Below are 19,632 nucleotides of genomic sequence, written 5' to 3' on the forward strand. Positions count from 1 at the left end.
TTATGACATACAGTCACAATGGCACTGATTCAGTTCTGTGAAGATCTTTAAACCTGTACTTCAGTAGTGATTACGTGATGGTGTCCATTCATCTCTGCAAGTCTCTTATTTGACTCCAAGTTCCTCTTTGTGGAGTTAACTTTTCATTGTTAGTAACATCCTGTCATTTTTTGAGGCGGTTCCCCTTGACATACACTTGTGGTTTTTATGACTGATTGTGTGCAAGCTGGGGACTGAACATTCATTGCTCATTCATTGTTCAATGTTTTCTATAGGGCTGAAACGATTAGTCGACATTTTTGACAAGGTCGATAATAAAAAATTGTCTACAAATATTTTTGTTGTCGAGTAGTAGTTTTATTTAATTTGACCTTGTTTAGAGCATGCAGTAATGCGGTTTGATCAGTGTGGCGCTGTAGTGCAAGACTGTATAATTCAGCCCTCCTCGATGCAATTCAAGAGAAGAAGAGAAACAGCGCTCAGTCCAGGCGGCAAGGAAGTCGACCGGAAGTTGAAGTCGGCTGCGTGCTGCCATCTTGTAGCAGAACTTCGCTTGTGTTAGCATTCCCATTGACTCTCATTCATTTTGGCGTCACTTTGACAGCGAATAACTTTACATCTGAGGCGTTTAAAGACTCCGTTTGTCCATTATTTATTTCTAAAGATACGCGACAATGTATAAAGGGCTCCATTACCTTCTATGTTACATTATGGCCCCCTAGAAACAGTTTTTGTAAAAAATAGGCTAACAATTGCGTCATAACCACTCGACTCTCTGTCGCATTACCGTACAGACAGGAGGAGAAGCTCGCTGGCAATTAACTTAATATGGCGTACTGGCGTTACATTTTAAAATACCATACAAAATAATTAATCAGAATACTTACTCCTGCTCACTCACGCCAAAGAACTCCCCGCTCAAGCTCGCCGTCTCTGCAAGATTAACGATGGCAGTTTGCACGCACAGCTACTAGAAGATCTACATCTGTCAGACAGGCTGCTGAAATCATAAAGCTTCGTTTGAGTCTGCGCGTCAGAAACGGAAGTGCTAAAAAACGCTAAAAATGGGCTTCACTTGTCTCAGTTGAGTTCCAATGGTGTCGCTGTGTCCATTTCTTTTACTGTCTATGGCTCAGTCAGCACTCCTTCAGAGAAATGCACCCGAGCCGAACCGAATGGCGTTTGGATATGAAAATATATGATGCAAGGATGCTTTAAATTGACAAAGACATTTATAATGTTATAAAAGATTTCGATTTAAGATAAATGCTGATCTTCTGAACTTTCTATTCATCAAAGAAACCTGAAAGAATTATATTCAGCTGTTTTCAACATAATAATAATAAATGTTTTTTTGGAGCAGCAGATCAGTATATTAGAATGATTTCTGAAGGATGATGTGACTGGAGTAATGATGCTAAATATTCAGCCTTGAAATCACAGGAATAAATTACATATTAAAATATATTCAAATAAACAGTTATTCAAATACATGCAGGCTTGATAACCAGAAGATACTTCTTTAAAACAATGTTACAGTTCTGGACTGCTAGTGTATATTGTGAAATAAAATTGTTTATCCAAAAATAAAACATCTAATCACTTTCCTTTATTTTGTTTCTTATCCATATTATATACTTACTAAAGGAGATGTTAAGCAGAATGATGTGTCATTCAGTGAATTTTCATTTTAGTAATGAAATGGTAAATAAGCAGGTTTCTCTGTCATCTAATTTTGGGTGTCAAAAATATTTATTTGTATAAAATAATTGTAATTACATATTATTTCTCAAAAATGAAGTGATTAGACTATCTTTTATTTATTGTTATGTATAACAGTATTTTAACTAATTGTAAGAGATGAATAATCAATCAAATTCTATTGATTAATCAATGAAATAATCAACGATTAGTCGATTAATTGTCCTAATAGTCGTTAGATTAATCGATTTTCAAAATAATTGTTGCAGCCTTAGTTTGCTATTACATTTTAGTCAGAATATAGTCAAACACATGGACTTAATCAGTATTCATTTATAGTATTGAAATTGACCTTTGTGAGTTTTTATGAGTTTTTATCTAAATTTTTATCTTAAGTCAGAAATACTGTACATTTTAAATGTGTTTTTCTGCTTCAATATAGCTTTGGTCACTTTTATCAGAAACATGCATTTAAAATGTATAATATTTCTTGGAAAAATGGTCTAAAAAATAATGACTCGTAATGAACTACCCCAATAACATCTGAATTATAAATATGTAAATATGATTTAATTGGATAGGTAACAGTTGTAATTTTTCAGATTGAGTATATTTTTAAGGATATATGTGGATGTTTTTTCATGTGTGGAGGGGGGGGGGTAAAAACCCTGAAAAACAATAAAAGGGGTTAAATGTTAAAGAAGGTATAATTTATAATTAGCATAACTAACTCTTGCATGTATATAAATTAAATTAATATTGCATAAAATCATTTGTAAAAATCACAGCATGGTTAAGAAAGCCAGGCAGAATTAAATTATTATTTTATTGCATAACTGCTAGCTATTTTGTATAAAATTTTAAGAACTGCAAAATAGCTGTTACAAATTATCATCTTATAAAAAATTACAGCATAATCCAGCATTGATAGTCCTGTCCATGAAACAGGCAGCATAATAATAAGTGGCTGTATAGTTACTGTTAGTGGTCTAAAATGGTTCATCCAGAGGTCAGTGATTTCTTGCCATCAGCCCTCGGTGGCATCGGCATAGAGCAGGAATCCAGAGAACATGCTGTCGTCCTCGCTGCTAGAATAAACACTGTTCCAGTCCCGCAGTGTTTCCAGCCAGACCTGGTCTCCAGATGACAGACGCAGCACTACCATGTTGGAGGCCTGGTCAATGTCCTGGCTGTAAAGGGAGTCGCGAGTTTCTGAATGCTGTTCACCATCACGGCTGCATGCAGGGGGCAATTACGCACTGTTATGTAGTAGGAAAAGACGTAAACTCTCCCATGAGTGTAGTTGAACTTACTGGCATGGGGTCCCATTGAGCCTCCTCTTTGTAAATGACTTTGTCAAACTTGATTGGCAGGCCGGTTGGTGGGAACGATCGGCTGAGAAAGAGACCAATGCTGAAGGCTGAGCGCTTCTGAACAGCAGGTTCACCTTTAAAGCCCTTGAATCCCCTAACACCTCGTGCTCCCTTCAGGCCTTGTGTGCCTTTTATCCCTGGCATCCCCCTCTGCCCTGGTGGTCCATGGGGTCCTGGAGGACCAGGCTCTCCCTGCTTACCTTGGTCTCCCCTTGAACCCTTGGCTCCACGAAGCCCATCTGTGCTGTTCAGACCTGGCACACCCATGTCTCCTTTTGGCCCTTGAGGCCCTGGCTCCCCCATACTGCCTTTCTGTCCTTTCTCTCCAAATGGACAGTCTCTTTTGTCACCCTTCTCCCCCTTGATGCCATCTGGTCCGGGGGGCCCAGCTGGTCTCCCTCCCTCCCTCGCCCACATCTCCCTTTGTGCTGTTCCAGCCGGGCTGTCCCATGTCCCCAGGGTCTCCATTTCACCTGCATACATCAAGTTGAATTTGAAATATAAGAATTTTTCAAGGAATTTTGCATAATATCATGATTAAATAGAAAGCAAGGGACAGATAAAAGTTTTAGATTCTCAAAAGCAGTGAAAACATGATATAATAAATGCCAGTAGTTATTTTACCTTTACCTGTGACAGTTCATTTGTAATTCTTATGCTTGGATAATGAAGTAAATTCTTATAGCACTGCTTAGTTTTGGTGTACCTTGTAAGAAATTACACATAATTAAAATGTTTAAAAATTATCACACTTACTAGGAGTTTAAATATTGAGCTTGATAAGGTCAGTATGAACTAAAGAAATGATTATAACGGCTGCAAAATAACCTGTAAAATATATGTCCATAACAGAGTTGAACAAAGTAAGCTATACATACAAATTCTATTTTCTCAAAAATGCATATAAAGAATAAAATAAAATAAATCAACATATAAAAACGTGGTATAATAAATACCAGTATAGTTGTTCACTAATTCTACAGAATTTCAACCCTGTCTCAGTTGAATTGCAATTCTTATTAGATAACGGGGTAAAAAATGGTTATGTTATTAGGGCTTCACAATAACAGTTGTATTATTCTTATGTTCTTTCTTATGTTGAACATAAAAGAATATATTTTGAAGACTGCTGGTAATCAAACAGTTGGTGGTCGCTATTGACTTTCATAGTAGGAAAGAAAATACTATGGAAGTCAATGGCAACCACCAACTGTTTGATTACCAGCAGTCTTCAAAATATATTGTATGTTCAACATAAGAAAGCAACTCACAGATTCAAAATGACATGAGCGTGAGTAAATGATGACAGAATTTTCATTTTGGGGTCAACTATCCCTTTAAAATGGAACATTCTGTTTTGGAAATGTTGTTTGGCTCACAGTGCTCAAAGAAAGATCTCTCCGGATGCATTTGCATTTTGTTCTCATAATTTTAATTAGTATTGTCTACTCTATGATTTATCAAAATAAGTGCTGTCAAACTATTAATCACAATTAATCGCATCCAAAATAAAAGTTTTTGTTTACATAATATGTGTGTATATACAGTACTGTGTATATTTATTATGCATATATATATAAAAATATTTCAATTTATATATTTTAATATAATTTATGTATATATAAATATTTTACATGTATAATTGTAACTTATTTCTCCTAAATACATACATGTATGTGTGTGTATTTATAAATACATAATAAATATAAACAGTACACACATATAATGTAAACAAAAACTTTTATTTTGGATGCGATTAATCGTTTGTCAGCACTAATCAAAATTGCTCTCCATCCTTATGAATACACAGAGGTTTACAAGAAAACAAAAACCCTGAACACATAAATAAATGGAGTATTTATTTATTCCAGTGCTGAGGAGCGTGCTCGGGCTAGAAAGAGAGGAATCAGAGATTAAGCTTTGCAGACAACCTTTTGTGTAGTACCAAGGAACTAGCATTACCAGTTAAAGACAAATTGTAGGTTTTGCCAACTTGTGTGAGCATGTAGCAGTAAAGGAAAGGGAAAAGTTTAGTCTGTTTGATTTAGGCGTGGTAATAGTTTTCTTTGGTAGGAGAAACATTGAGAATACACACACAAACTCCATGTTATTATCCTTAACTAAGGTCAAGGTCTTTTCCAATGTTTATTCTTCTTTCAAAACAAGGATATTTGTATACACAATCAACAGATGAGTGTCGATACATCTAATCCTTTGTTTATCACTTTGGATAGACTAAATGTCATATGTGGAAGTTGTGAAAGAAAGAAAAAATATGGTCCTTTTGTAAACCGTATTTGTCTAAATTTCTTTCCACTCCTGTATATGGAAGCTTTAGAACTTACATAATATCGTTAAAACACTAAGTTCTTTCTTTTTCTGCGGGTTACATTGATTCACTGACCAACTACTTGCAAAACAATCTCTCCACCAATATGTTGAAACAGTTTCTGCATCCAGATATTCCTACTACCCTACTACTTCAAAAGTAAAGATTATGTGAAATTAGTATGTCTGAATTTGTTGCATTCATTAAATAGTAATACATGGATGAGTTGTGAAAGGCAGTGAAGTGATGCAACAGATGCCATTGGTCACATGACATATGTAGTTTGGCCAGGTTTCATTCAAACTATACAGAACGTACTATTTACCAGTTGCAAAGTTGGTGATTGTGTGAAATGTGATGTCAGATGCAGTCACCAGTTGATTCAGACATGAACAAGTATATAAATAATGATTGAACCATTGAATGGTTCACTTGACCATTTCTTTCAAAAACACGACTTGTGAAAATGGAACGAGAAGGTAATGGGCAATATTGTCAAAAAGTTTAGTTCCTCAACATCAACTTCTTGTTTAACTGTTTTGATCTCATGCTAATGAGAACACAAACACATGACATTACTATAAAGAGCTTTTCCTCCATGAGGTCCCTGAGCACAAGTGAGTCCATCGTGGCCTGGAGGTCCAGGAGAACCCCATCTCCCCATTTTCCCCCGGAATACCTTGCAGGATGCCAAATATAGGGTAAAGTTTAATTAAGCAATTGACTGAGATACAGTAGCAGTCAACTACACAACTACAGCCTGTCTTCTTACCCAGACACCGTCTTCTCCCACCGGTCCTGGAGGACCTCTCTCTGGTGGACAGCACTCATAAAAGTTGAAAAAGCACTCATTGTAGTCTAATGTGTAGTTCCCTGGGCTGACCCCGGGAGGAACCATGGCCTCCGTGTGATAGTCAGCAGAATAAGCATCACTGGAGTAGGTGGTGCTTTCAGTGGGGGAAGAAGAGTAAGCGTCCATAATGGAGTCTGTGACTTCCTCTGTGATGCCACTGGCGGTGGGGCTCACAGTGGTATTGATCGGATGGGACCCCAAGCGGCCGGGAGGCTGTGGAGGACCCCTTCTCGAGGCAGAGGCTTTTTAGTGGGTTTCAGTCATGGCCACTGTGTGGTCTTGGGTAGTGATGCTTGATTCCCTGTTGTTACCGCTAGCAAGGCCATCAGCAGGATGACCGGGTGGACGATACTGGGCATTGTACAAGTGCCTGCACACAAACCGCAAACAAATGCACTGCAGAGGATGCCAAATGGAAGCTGATAAACTAGCCCTGCTGAAAAAAGCAACATATGCTGGTTAGGTATGTTTTGACACAGGGATGCTGGTGTATGCTGGTCCTTTGCCAGCACATTTGACCAGCATAAACCAGAAAAGGACCAGCATCAAAACATACCTAAACTAGATCTTTACATTTTCTGAAGAACAAAATACTGCCAAAACTTACTGTACATAGCCATTGACTTGTGTGCCGCCTGTCCGTTTGCTTCTCTAAGAGAAAACTGCATCCAGATCACTAACTTTTAACTACCAGAGTCTCCCTGTCACCCCTCAGTCCAGCCAATGAGAGTGTTTTCTGCTGCATGGGCAGGTGACACACAATTGGCACAGGCCTGTGGATTTGAGACTCGAGGAGAAGCTTAATGAGATGGCTTTAGAAAGTTAACGTATCAGTCCTTCTTACGCTCATGCATCTGTGTTATACCACTTAAAAGGGCAATTAAAGTGCAGATGTTTACACACAAGAGTATATGCACACTTGTCTGTGTCCTGTCCTGTTATGTCTGTGATTTTTTTTAAGCCCTCTTACAAAATTTCAGTAGCCAAAGAGCATGCTGCAGAATATTAAACAAAGGTCAAAGAAGTCATGATTTTCCCAAGGATCAAAAAGATTCAGAGACTTCTGGGGGATTTTTGAACGGTCTCAGCTGAGAAAACACTAAAACTTGGAGGGCGAATGGTCGTGTATCCTAAATGCCTTCAAACCCTTCCCTCAGACACATTGTCTACTTCCTAACAGTATAAATGAACAAAATTCGAACGAAGCATCCTGGGGTCAAAACTGCCTTCTGCTGAAATGTGGTCTGAATTCTATATAACTGGTCCATTTGGCCAAAGCTCAAAGGGAAGTTAGATAATCAAAGTAAATCAGATGTTGGCCCATGAAACAAAGTCATGGCTGTCTTTCTGCAGTCCTCCTTCAGGAAATCCAGCACTAGTGACTTTTATATCTCAGGGGGTTACTGACCAGAGTAACCCCAGAGATGAGATGTTCATCTCGTACCTCACGCTGTGATAGGATGTCTCCCAGCGGTGCAATGACATCATTCAAGGATAAAGCTTTTAAATTACACCTCCGGTGTTGGTCAGATCAGTAGTTTGTGATTAAAGCACGATTTTGTTCAGACCAAGGTTATGGCATTTTAAACTGACCCTACATCTTCAACAACTTCCATATACCTTAACTTTTACATTATCTGGAGAAACTTGCTGCCACCACAATACTATGGTGTCACTATAGTGTATAATATCACCGTCAGTGTAAGTCTATTTGACTCCTGTTTTATTGTTGGAGCTTGTGGTGTACCTGTAGAAAAAAAAACATAAAATGAGGCAACCCCTGCTTATCACGGTTTCAAAGTCAAAATATTTCAAAAGATTAGTTCATGTTGTAAAAATGTATTGTGGTGTGAACTCGCTAAAAACATGGATAATAAAAATTATAATGATCAAAATAATTATTATTGAAGTAGCCTATTTTTAAAGCAGCCATATGTTTTAGCTGGCGTTACCCTCTCTACTTACAGCGACCATTAAACTCGTCCAGCACTGTTTCTGTGGACACAAGGGCACCACTGAGAGATGAGAGGTGTGAGGGGAGGCTGTGGGCTGTTATCTGAGCCTGTATAGCCACACTCTCGCTGCCGCTACACAGGCCATATGCATTAGCTTCACGAGGCTTGAATGCCCTGTGCTAAAAATGACATGCCCTTGTTGCCAGGTAGGCAAAATGGAAACTATTAGTCAAACTGAAAGATCCATTTCTCCACACCTCACTAAGCTTCCAGTAATGGAGCACCACAAAAATAAATCCCATTGGACTTCTATGATGAAAATGAAATCAATAAGATGTGCATCCATTATTCAGGCTCTGGAAGGCTACAGTATGGTAAGCATTTTTCTGCATCATGGTTTTGCGTCAGTATATGCGTTCCTGGCGGGGTGTTTACTTCTGGCATCCCTGGATCCTTCACTTGACAAGCCTGTGCAGAGTCATGTCAGGACACGAAGTAAAATAACTGGTTTAAAATCGTTAAGGGTTTTCTTCAGTGTGTTGCATTTTACAAAAGGCAAGAGGTTTTCAACATAATCTTTTATCAACAAATGTGCAGTTTTAAATGGGTGGTTGGCATGTATTTTTACCATGTAAACCCTTCCATATGAAATCATATTCAAAACAAATATTTATTATTATTTATTTTTTTATGGAACAGTTTATTAAGCCAAAGACAAAATATGAAATGTCTTTTATGTTTTATGATTTCTGTACAAAGTTTAGATCATGTTGGTCTTACAGTGTGGCCAACTACTACAATAATTAGGAAGAAAATGGTTTTAGACTGCTTTTAGGTGAACTAGAAAGCTATGGATAGCTGTATGCATGACATTCAACATAAACTACCTAAATATTCTTCCAAAATGTTTTATTAAATTAATTTGGATTTGGATTAGTTTTGGATTGGTTACTTTGAAATGTCATTTCACCATACATGTAGCCTATATTTAGCTTAACATAACAGACAATGGACAGTCATAATAAATAAATAAAATATTATTATAATAATATATATTTAAACCAGTGAAATGTATAAATGAAAGGAATATTAGGTAAACTATTTGCTATTAATCAGACAATGAGAAGGAAAAAAAATCTAAAATGTGCATAATATTCCCACAATTAAATCCCACAATTCTGTGGCGAGTGTCAACGGCGTGGCGCTCTGTTTTTCTTGAGGACAGCTGCGCGTGACGTCACGGCCTCTCAGATTCATCGATTGCTACGTCACGCTGCGGCATCGGCAGTACAAAAAAAATGTGTTTGCTGAAATGTAGTCTGACGTAGGCTTCTCAAGCTAACAGTCCGATATGTTATTTCTTTAGTGTATCTGTAGTGTCTGTTTTCCGCGGTCCACCAGGCGCTGCAGTCAGTCACGCAGAGGACGCCAGGCAGCGGCGGCGTTAAAACTCTCCGTGACGCGCGCGAGCGAGTGAGTAAATAACAGCCCGCTTTGAGCAGAGACGCGTCGAAAGCGCGAGCGCAGATGGCTGTATAGGAGGGAATGGGTTCGCTGTCGTTGGAGGTAATGGGATCTGTGCGGTTATATGCAGCGCGTCGGTAGGCGCTAGAGCCAGACTGCAGCTGAAAGCACCGGGAACTGGTTCTGCGGCTCATAACATAACCACTGGCTATTCGAGAGTTCAGGGGGTGATCAGACACGTCGGGCTAATGAAGTAATTTGAAGCCCATACTTCAGTCCCCGAGCGTGTGATGATAGGAGACACAATGACGCTTTTGTCTCTTTTGGGTCGCATCATGCGTTATTTCTTGCTCAGGCCAGAGACCTTGTTTCTGTTATGTATAAGCTTGGCCCTTTGGAGTTACTTCTTCCACACAGACGAGGTGAAAACCATCGTCAAGTCCAGCCGGGATGCCGTGAAGATGGTGAAGGGGAAAGTGGCGGAGATGATGATGAACGACAGACTCGGCGGTCTGGACGTGCTGGACGCGGAGTTCTCCAAGACCTGGGAGTTCAAGAACAACAATGTCGCGGTGTACTCGATCCAGGGCCGCAGAGACCACATGGAGGACCGCTTCGAGGTGCTTACCGACCTGGTGAACAGGAGCCACCCTTCAATCTTTGCCATTTTTGACGGCCACGGCGGGGAGGTAAGACGCGTGGGTGCTGATGAGAGTCGGGCGGATTCAGTTCAGCGCTTAACTAGTTTACTGTTAAAGGTGGAATTCTAAAAAGAACGCTGCAAGTCGGTTTCCTAAGTAACCAAACATTAATGGAACGCTCTGCGTTAACTGGGACGACCTTTAAATGAGCAGTTCATGCAAAAATGTGTTTACTCTGTTAAATCATGGACATTCATTTAGGTACTGAATGTAGATTTGGAGTGGAGGTGTAAAGATTAAAAAAGTAAAAAACAAACCACTCTAAAAGGTATCATAAAAGTGGCAGCTCTGAACAGGTGCCGCTGTAGCAGTATAAAAGTGTGAACTTTTTTACATTTAAAGGAATAGTTCACAAAAATATTTTCTTTCCAGCCTCTAATCTTTTTTTCTTTTACGTCTGGTGTAATTTTATTCCGTACAAAGAGTGAATGGTCTTTTGTGTTGGATGGGGGAAAAAGAAGGTCATACAGATTTGGAACAACAGCAGTCTGTGTAAATAATGGGTGAACTGTCCCTTTAAGACAACATTTTCAAGTTTCTATACAAACAAATATCAAGTCATTAAGGTAAATTCGTGGTTATTATAGGTAAAACTAATAGGCTACTAAAAGTAAAAAAAATATATACTGTGTGTGTGTGTGTGTGTGTGTGTGTGTGTATATATATATATATATATATATATATATATATATATATATATATATATATATATATATATATATATATATATATATATATAATTTCCTTTAAAATAAAATAAAAATATCAGCTAAATGCCAGGCTTCTTGCTTTAATTTAGTTTAAGTGAAACAGAAATGCTAAAAACTATATAGATAAGTTTTTTTATTATTATTTTACATGCACATACACGTGTGTGTTTAATTACAAGCAACTGAAATTCACATTTTTAAGAACAACTATAATGTCTCAGTGACACTAAAATATTATTTGAGATTATCAGACCAGTTGGCTAATTAACATGGGTTGTCCTTCTGGATTATGTTCATACCAGGGGCCTGTTTCATAAAACAGGTTTACCAAATAAACCAGGCTTATTTCAGTTAGTCTGATTTATTTTGAACCAAATCAGCTGACAATATGTCAGACAAACTGAGGTAAGCCTGGCATATTTGCAAAACTAGTTTTATGAAACAGGCCTTGAAGATATTTTCTGTTTATTTGCAATTTGAGTAAATATTGTGAGTATATATATATTCTTTTTGTTGTTGTTGTTTTTTCTTTTTTTTTTAATACCTTTTTCAGTAGGTCCTTTAGTCACACTGCTTCCTCAGTATCACACCATTGGTTGACCACAACATTTTAGGATTGAATATCCCTTAAATATATATACACGTGTGTGTGTGTGTGTGTGTGTGTGTGTGTGTGTGTGTGTGTATATATATATATATATATATATATATATATATATATATATATATATATATATATATATATATATATATATATATATATATATATTTAAATATATATTATGACTTGAAAGTTGTTTTTCGTGCATTGTAGAATCTGAGATATTTTGACAAACTGCCTTTGTAATGGTTATATGAGGACTCTATTACTCTGATGCAGCCGATTGAGATTGCCTTGACACTGGTCTGGAACATTCAGTCAGAGCCCCATCCCCAGACATCTGCTCCGACCCGTCCAGTTTCCAGCCTGTATGGAGCACAGACAGATGTTCATTTGATCTTCTTCACTGTGCAGTAAAGCAGATGAATGCTGGATGGTTTAATGTGTGAATGCCTTCAGAGATGCTCTTAATGAATGAAATTAACAGCTCACAAGGTCTAAGGAGATCTCCTTAAAATATCTCCGACAGGAAGCCCTTTGAATTTGGACTTTACATATCAGCTGTTTTCCTCAGCGTTCTCAGCTGTTTCTGGCTCTCATGATCGTATATGGAATTCCTAAACTCTATTTATAGAGCTATTTGTTTATACAAGTGTCCTGAGGCCCTCCTGCTGTATATTCAAATGTGCCAACCTTCGGCCCCAGTAAAAGATCTTTACATCTACTCTATCTCATCCCATAAATGTTTGCTGACCCAGACGTCCTGACATTGAGTCTTATCTGTATGTACACTTGTTAAATTGATATCCGAACTGACTGAAATTGTGAAATGGAAAGGCCGTAATAGTTATGGCTTAAACTAAACTGTTAATGTTGGATTACTACTGAATAGAGCTGGGTGAGGTGATATACTTCAAATTCGTTATCTCAATATTTTTCAAAATTTTTATATTTTTGCCTTTTGATCTGGAATATTTAAAAAGCTGATTTTCTTCTGCCCCAATTAAGAGAGCAGCGTAATTCACATACTTCATTTATCACTGTGCAGCTGGGGTGAATTATGCAAGTGTTTCACAAGTTTTGAGCTAAGAACACAAGTCTGTCAACTCTTTTTCTAGTTGAGCAGATGCTCTGTTCCCAGTGACACTAAAAACTCTTTCAGATGAGGAACTAGTTTTGGGAGTGAAATTGCATATCGGCACATTCATCTTTATTGTCATGATTCATGATATTCTGTTATTTTATAAAGATTATTAAATTTTTGTGATAATATTTGATTTTTTGCCCGGTTCCACTGAGCAGTTAACACAGATCTTAGACTTTTGTAGCTTCCAGATCGATTTTTTTGGTCAAGGAACTCCAGGTTTGTTAGTTTTAATAGATTTTTTAGCATTGTTCTGGTGTTGATTTATTACAGCTGTGACAGGCTGTACTTGTTTTCTTGGGCGACAGATGTCTGATTGAAACACCTCAGCTGTAGACAGAATCGAGTGATGATGATGACAACAGCTAATGGTCAGCTAGCCAACAATCAATCATATAGTGGTTAACATTTGCATGCAATCAGCATGTAATGCAAATGTAAGTTTGCAATGCAAATGTAAGTTCAGATTTAATGTGTCAAAAGTAAAAACTAGGTCTGGAGTTTGATCCAGGGGGTCTGTTAAAAATATCCTGTTAAGCAGACAGCCTTGTGTTTCATCATCTTTTGCCCTGTGGTGTCTGCTAATGAAGAGAGCTCCCGCTAACAATCACTAGCACAGTTGGCCTAATCAACGCTTGTCTTACGCATCCGTTGCTCTTCCTCTATTCCCCGGCGGTCTGGTTTTCTCCTTATTGTAATCTTGAATTGGGCCTGGTAAATTGAGCTTGTAATTAGCGATGCTGGCACGAAAGTGTGAGTGTGGTGACCTTATGTACGAATGAATATGTATTCTTTCTTATTTAAATCTGATTCTAGATGCTCTGAATTGGTGAATCCCATCAAAACATTAACAGGTCTCACACACACACACACACACACACACAGCATCATTACTGCAGTCTTCAGTGTCACATGAACCTTTAGAAATTATTGATATGTTGATTTACTGATTCCCTATTATTAATACTCAAAACAGTTATATTTATTTGCAATGTTGTTATAATATTATAATTTGTATATTATTAAATAATATTTACCAACACTTTTGAACAATATAATTCACATCCTTGCTGAATAAAAGTATAAATTGTTAAAAAATGTAGATTAAATACTGATCCTAAATGTATGGACTGTAATATATTTTGTTAATGTATTTTTTGTACATTTATTAAAAAAAAGAAAGTTGCATCGACCTTTTAATTAGTAAATGTAATGGCAACACAGCATTTTTCTTTCATTGTGGTAATGAGAATTATGTATGAAAATGTTCTAAAGAGTCTTTCAAATGATGCCACAATGCAAAAATAAACTCCTAATGGTCTGATAGGAACACACATTGACAGGAATACAGAGATTTGTTTGAACACAGGTGCTCCGCCGCAGTAATAAAGCCCTCATTGTGCTGGTGTGTGAATGAAGTCAGATGGACGTGTGCCGCGTGACTGTAGTGTGTTTGCCCCACTGTCTTTGTTCCTGAGACACCGCGATCAACATACTTTAAATAATTCAGCATTGTGCTATCGTCAGGCATCACGACAGATGACTAATTGTTATTGGCTAATATTAGCAGTGTTGAGAAAGCTGCTTTAACCTTTTCAAATGGTAACTAATACATTCAAATTAAGTGGACACAATATTCTTAATTAAGAAGTTAAGAGTTTATCCTTATAGTCACAGAATTCAGCAATCCCCTATCTCTGATCTAAGCTTTGAAAGGCTCGACTGTGTGTGTGTGTGTGTGTGTGCTATTTACGGTTTTAAAATCACTGCCGTGTGTGAAGTGACCCTGAGCTATATCTGTTTATTCTGTAAGTGTTCTGCATGAGCGATGCTTCTGTGTAAATAATGCATCGGCTTCATCAGGAGGCTCCGCCGTGTCTTTTCTGAAAAGCATGCTGCCCGGGAAGTGGCTTTGAAAGAGACTGCAGCGTTCTCTTGGCAGACAGGTATTATGTTTGCTTCTCTGGTTTCATCATTGTATTTATAGCGTGGCATTGCTGAGTCACTGGCAAAGGCTCACTGTTGAAAATGCAGAAGGCTGTAGTGTAAGCTGCTGAATGGAATCCAGAGCATCCTGACTGGTGATGGGGAAACAGTTGGCATTGGTCAATGAAATGGCGCTCTTTGACTCGCTGTGTTTTGGTGATCTGGCAGTGTTTGGAAAGGGCACTCGCTCACTAGAGACTTTCTGTCCCTTCATCTGTATTCTGCTGCAAACTCCATCTGGCTTGAGCTCTTAGGCCTCCTTTAAAGGGACACTTCACCCAAAAATGAACGTTCTGTGATCAGTTACTCGCCCTCGTGTCACTCCATTCCTGTGTGACTTGCTTATTTCTGCTGAACACAAAATAAGATAAACGGATATATGATATTATAACTGTCATATTCTATTGATATGTTCTGCAGAAAAAAGAAAAACCGGTTTGGAACAACATGAAGGTGAAAAAATGATGACAGATTTCATTTTTGGGTCAACCAACAGAGTTACAAACCTAATTGAGTGAACCCTTTATTAGTAAAGGAATTAGATTTTGCATTAAGAAAATGAAGTGATATGATAGATTTTCCTCTAATTCTCATTTTCAGAATGCAGGAGTCCTATTATCATTACTGTAATGAGAAAGAAATGTACATGTGATGTATAGAGTGTAATTTGTAGTATTTGTTGTGCTGCCATATAAAATCACTCTATTGCAGAAATGCGTTACTGAGAATCTAATGGGAATCATCATTAAGAACAAATGGAAATTTTAAAAAAAACATGAACGTAAAATGCACAATGCATTATGGTTAGGGCTGGGCAATGAATCATGTTTTATTTTCAGTTTCGTTTTCAGCTCCCAGTAATTGTGACTGTACATGGGTCCAAGATGAAAAGGGCTTTTCAAAAATATCAAAACAACAAAACATTAATTAAGCTTTAAAGCTGCGGTAGGGAACTTTTGACGCTCTAGCGGTTAATAAACAGAACTGCTTGCGTCTTGCGGAAGAACATCGTAGCCGGATCTACTTCTCTCTGTTTATGTCTATGAAGAATCACAAAGGTACTGTGTTATTCCGCCGCGGTACCCCCGAAGCAATCTAAAATAGTCCGAATATAAACACTTATTATAGGTGCACCCTAGTGATTCAGGACAGGCTAAAAACACGGTTTGGAAAATGGATTCATGGTGTACTCGCTTATTATATACATTTTTTTCTACATTTTGAACACAAACAAAGTTACGGACCGCAGCTCTGATTGGTTGTTTCTTACCGGGAGCGGTCTGTAACTGCAAATGGCAATAGGACCACTGGGAGGAGCCAGAGGAGCTTGATTTTTTTCACAGATTATCTGTCTCATATTCTACTGTCAGGACATAATGACAGGTTTAACAAATATGTAAAAAATATATTTTTACAAAAGTTACCTACTGCAGCTTTAATAGATTTTTTTGTCCATCAGAATGTGTTACCACTACAAAAATAATGACTCCTACATTTTTACCATGACTTAAGAAAAATTGTCAGTGTAACAATTTATTATCAGTAATATTTATAACCAGAATCATTAGATTACATTAAAAGTAATTTAAGGGAACACAGTTCTGCCACAAAATACTAATTAATTGTAATTTTATTTACCAATCTTTGACACTATCCTTCAAACCACTCGCTTATAGCCATTTTATCAGTTTTAAATTTAACTTATTCTTTTCATCAATATAAGGTAGACACTTTTTGTATTTAAAATGTTTTTAAAATCACTTGTGAATTGAATTTGATGTGGTCATCAATTTTGTGTATGTATTTATTTATTCATTTATTTATTGCTTTCAGTTGAATTGTAATTTAAAGGAATTTTTTTTTTTATGCATGACACTAAATTGTAATTTCAATATTGACCAAAATAATCATGATTGTGATTTTTGCCATAATCAAGCAGCCCTAATTATGGTAATGCCAATAAGTGCTTAATTGTCATGAAATCTTTAAATACAATTTAAATACATTTATTTCTTTTGACATGTTTTCGCTTATCTGTATTTCCCCGTCATAAAGGTTATCCACATTATTAACCCTTTTTCACTTTTTCAGTTATCAGTAGAATTCCGAATGAACGTCATGAATATGAATGGTAAATGCTGCTGAAGTGTGACAGGAACAGTGAGCTCCTCCTTGTTTTCTCTCAGGCCGCCGCTGATTATGTGAAGGCCCACCTGCCCGAGGCTCTGAAGCAGCAGCTGCAGGCCTATGAGCGGGAAAAGAAAGACAGTCCTCTCTCCTATCCAGCCATCCTAGAGCAGCGCATTCTAGCTGTGGACCGGGACATGGTGGAGAAGTTCTCTGCCAGCCATGATGAAGCAGGTGAGCAGGGACGAGAGTCTCTCTCTGCGATTTCGGTTGATTTAGCTGACACTGGAAACGGTAAACAATGCTGAACCCTTCTTTTGTCTTCAGGAACAACATGTTTGGTAGCCCTGTTGTCAGACCGTGAACTGACTGTGGCAAATGTCGGAGACTCTCGCGGCGTTCTCTGCGACAAGGACGGCAACGCTGTGGCCTTGTCACATGATCACAAGCCTTACCAGCTGAAAGAGCGCAAGAGGATCAAGAGAGCAGGTGAGGTGCTATAGCCATAAGAAATAAGTGCTTAATTGATTCGAATTTAGGCCATTTTCTTAGGGATATATAGTAAATGTGGTAGAGCATTGCATTAGCAGCGCAAAAGGTTTTGGGTTTGATTCCCAGGGAACACGTTAGGTAAAAAATGTTAGCCTGAATTTACTACAAGTCGCTTTGGTTAAAAGCGTCTGCTAAATGCATACATTTTAATTTAATTTAATGATATACAGTAGGTGGGGGAAAGTCATTTAAATATGAATCACTATTCTGTCTTCTACCGATTTGATTAGATTTATGAATTATGAAATAAGCTTGCTATCGTATTCATAACAAACAGAAAATAGGCTTAAATTGTGCATATTTATTGGCACACATCTCCTATATTCACGTACTTTTTACACATGAGAAGTGCTTTTAACAATAAAAAAATAAAGTGCTTGTAAAGAATGCTGATGAATGAACATTCATTTGATTCAATACGGCTTGATACTCGCATAAACCGATCAGGTTTTAATAATGCAGAAGACAGATGCCTTTACAATTTCATTGTAATTTGATTCAAATAAAATTCAATGTTTAGAATCTAATCTAAAATCAAATCTGTAGACTTATAGGTTTATGTACAATAAATTGAATGTTAAATCAACATATTTCTTTCTTTCTTAGTAATGTCAATTCAGTCATTTTCTCAATAGTAACGCAATGAGTTTAAATATTTTTTTAGTGGGGTAATGTCTCTTATATTTTTAGAAATGCATATTTACATCCCTTAAAATGAGGAAAATCAATACAGAAAAAATAAGTATTTTAATGTGAGAAAGAAATTCAGCCTAACACTTTAGCCTCCTTTGGTAAGTAAATGTAGATTATGAAACTTTGTTGTTGTAGGACTGCACTTGTGATGAGTTTCTGGCTTCGCTGTGACTGTACTGTGTGAATCTAACACATCTGTGTGATGTCATCCATCAGGTGGCTTCATCAGTTTCAACGGCTCGTGGCGTGTGCAGGGCATCCTGGCCATGTCACGCTCACTCGGTGACTACCCTCTCAAGAACTTGAACGTGGTCATCCCAGACCCAGATATCTTGACCTTTGACCTGGACAAGCTCCAGCCAGAGTTCATGATCCTAGCCTCCGATGGTCTGTGGGACGCGTTCAGCAACGAAGAGGCCGTGCGTTTCGTGAGGGAACGCTTGGATGAGCCGCACTTCGGCGCCAAGAGCATTGTGCTGCAGTCTTTCTACCGCGGCTGTCCCGACAACATCACTGTCATGGTGGTGAAGTTCAAGAGCAGCTCTGGGAGCAAAACTGGAGAGTAGTGGGACTCAACCAATAAACAGCCCCCAATGTCTTTCCATTAATGCGTAGTGCCAGAGGCTAGAGGGTGTAATAAAAGAAGCAAACTTTTTTTTTTTCACAGTTACAATAAACTGTACAGATACACATGTGCATGTGCAAACACGTGCATTCCCAGATTTTTTTAATTTTTTTAATTTGGTGTGTGCCAAATGTACACTTTATGGAAATGTATTCTGTAATTACTCCTTTTTAAATTAATTTCTCTGTAAAGATTGTGTATCCTGGCCTTCCTTAATCAGAGCAATATTACTTGTGAAACAGCAACTGGCATAAATGGTAAGGACGTTTATTGCCTTGAAGATGCACTCGTTGAGTTTTGTTCATGTGACATGCATAAATATCATAACTTTAGTATTTTTAGTTTGTTTCTTTTTCTTGTATTTGTGAATAAAGGAGCTGATGAAATTGTATTCAGCTCTTGAATTTGGATGTGCATGATCCATTCATATCAGTTCAGAGCATTAATGCTGCTCATCAGTTTAAATGAGGGTGGAATAATGTTGTGTTAGTTTAAGAATGTTACACTTTCATTCAATTTCATAATAGGTCTATGTCCCATTCATTCTCAGCGATTCTAGTCATCCCTGCTCATTTATGTCACTGTTTTTATGGTTATATGAATACAGAAGTGGCCGGATTGAAGGTAGGATGTAATGTTATTTGTCAAGACTGTTGAAGTAATACAGACAACTGTCCCTCAACTTTTCTCCTAGTTTACTGATCAAATTGGCACCAGCCCCGATCTACACAAAGTTCAATTTCTTGCACTGTGTGAAATGTATGTGGGAGAATGAAGCGATAAATAAACCAATTCAAAGCTGATATTATTTGTCTTTG

At 37.6% G+C, this 19,632-nt stretch overlaps 1 protein-coding gene and 1 pseudogene across 1 annotated transcript; one reads left to right on the forward strand and one right to left on the reverse strand.

The window, feature by feature from the left end:
* Positions 1–2,632: 2,632 nt before the first annotated feature.
* LOC113046476 (otolin-1-A-like) lies at positions 2,633–6,615 on the reverse strand (annotated as a pseudogene).
* Positions 6,616–9,467: 2,852 nt separating this feature from the next.
* ppm1la (protein phosphatase, Mg2+/Mn2+ dependent, 1La) lies at positions 9,468–19,617 on the forward strand. The gene is made up of 4 exons (XM_026206871.1): positions 9,468–10,364; positions 17,004–17,178; positions 17,272–17,433; positions 18,406–19,617. Exons 1-4 carry the CDS (start codon positions 9,966–9,968, stop codon positions 18,753–18,755), a joined length of 1,086 nt encoding a protein of 361 aa, XP_026062656.1. The 5' UTR covers positions 9,468–9,965; the 3' UTR covers positions 18,756–19,617.
* The last annotated feature ends 15 nt before the right edge of the window (positions 19,618–19,632 follow it).

This window comes from Carassius auratus, chromosome 27 (assembly GCF_003368295.1).
Source record: "Carassius auratus strain Wakin chromosome 27, ASM336829v1, whole genome shotgun sequence".
NCBI lineage: Eukaryota > Metazoa > Chordata > Actinopteri > Cypriniformes > Cyprinidae > Carassius > Carassius auratus.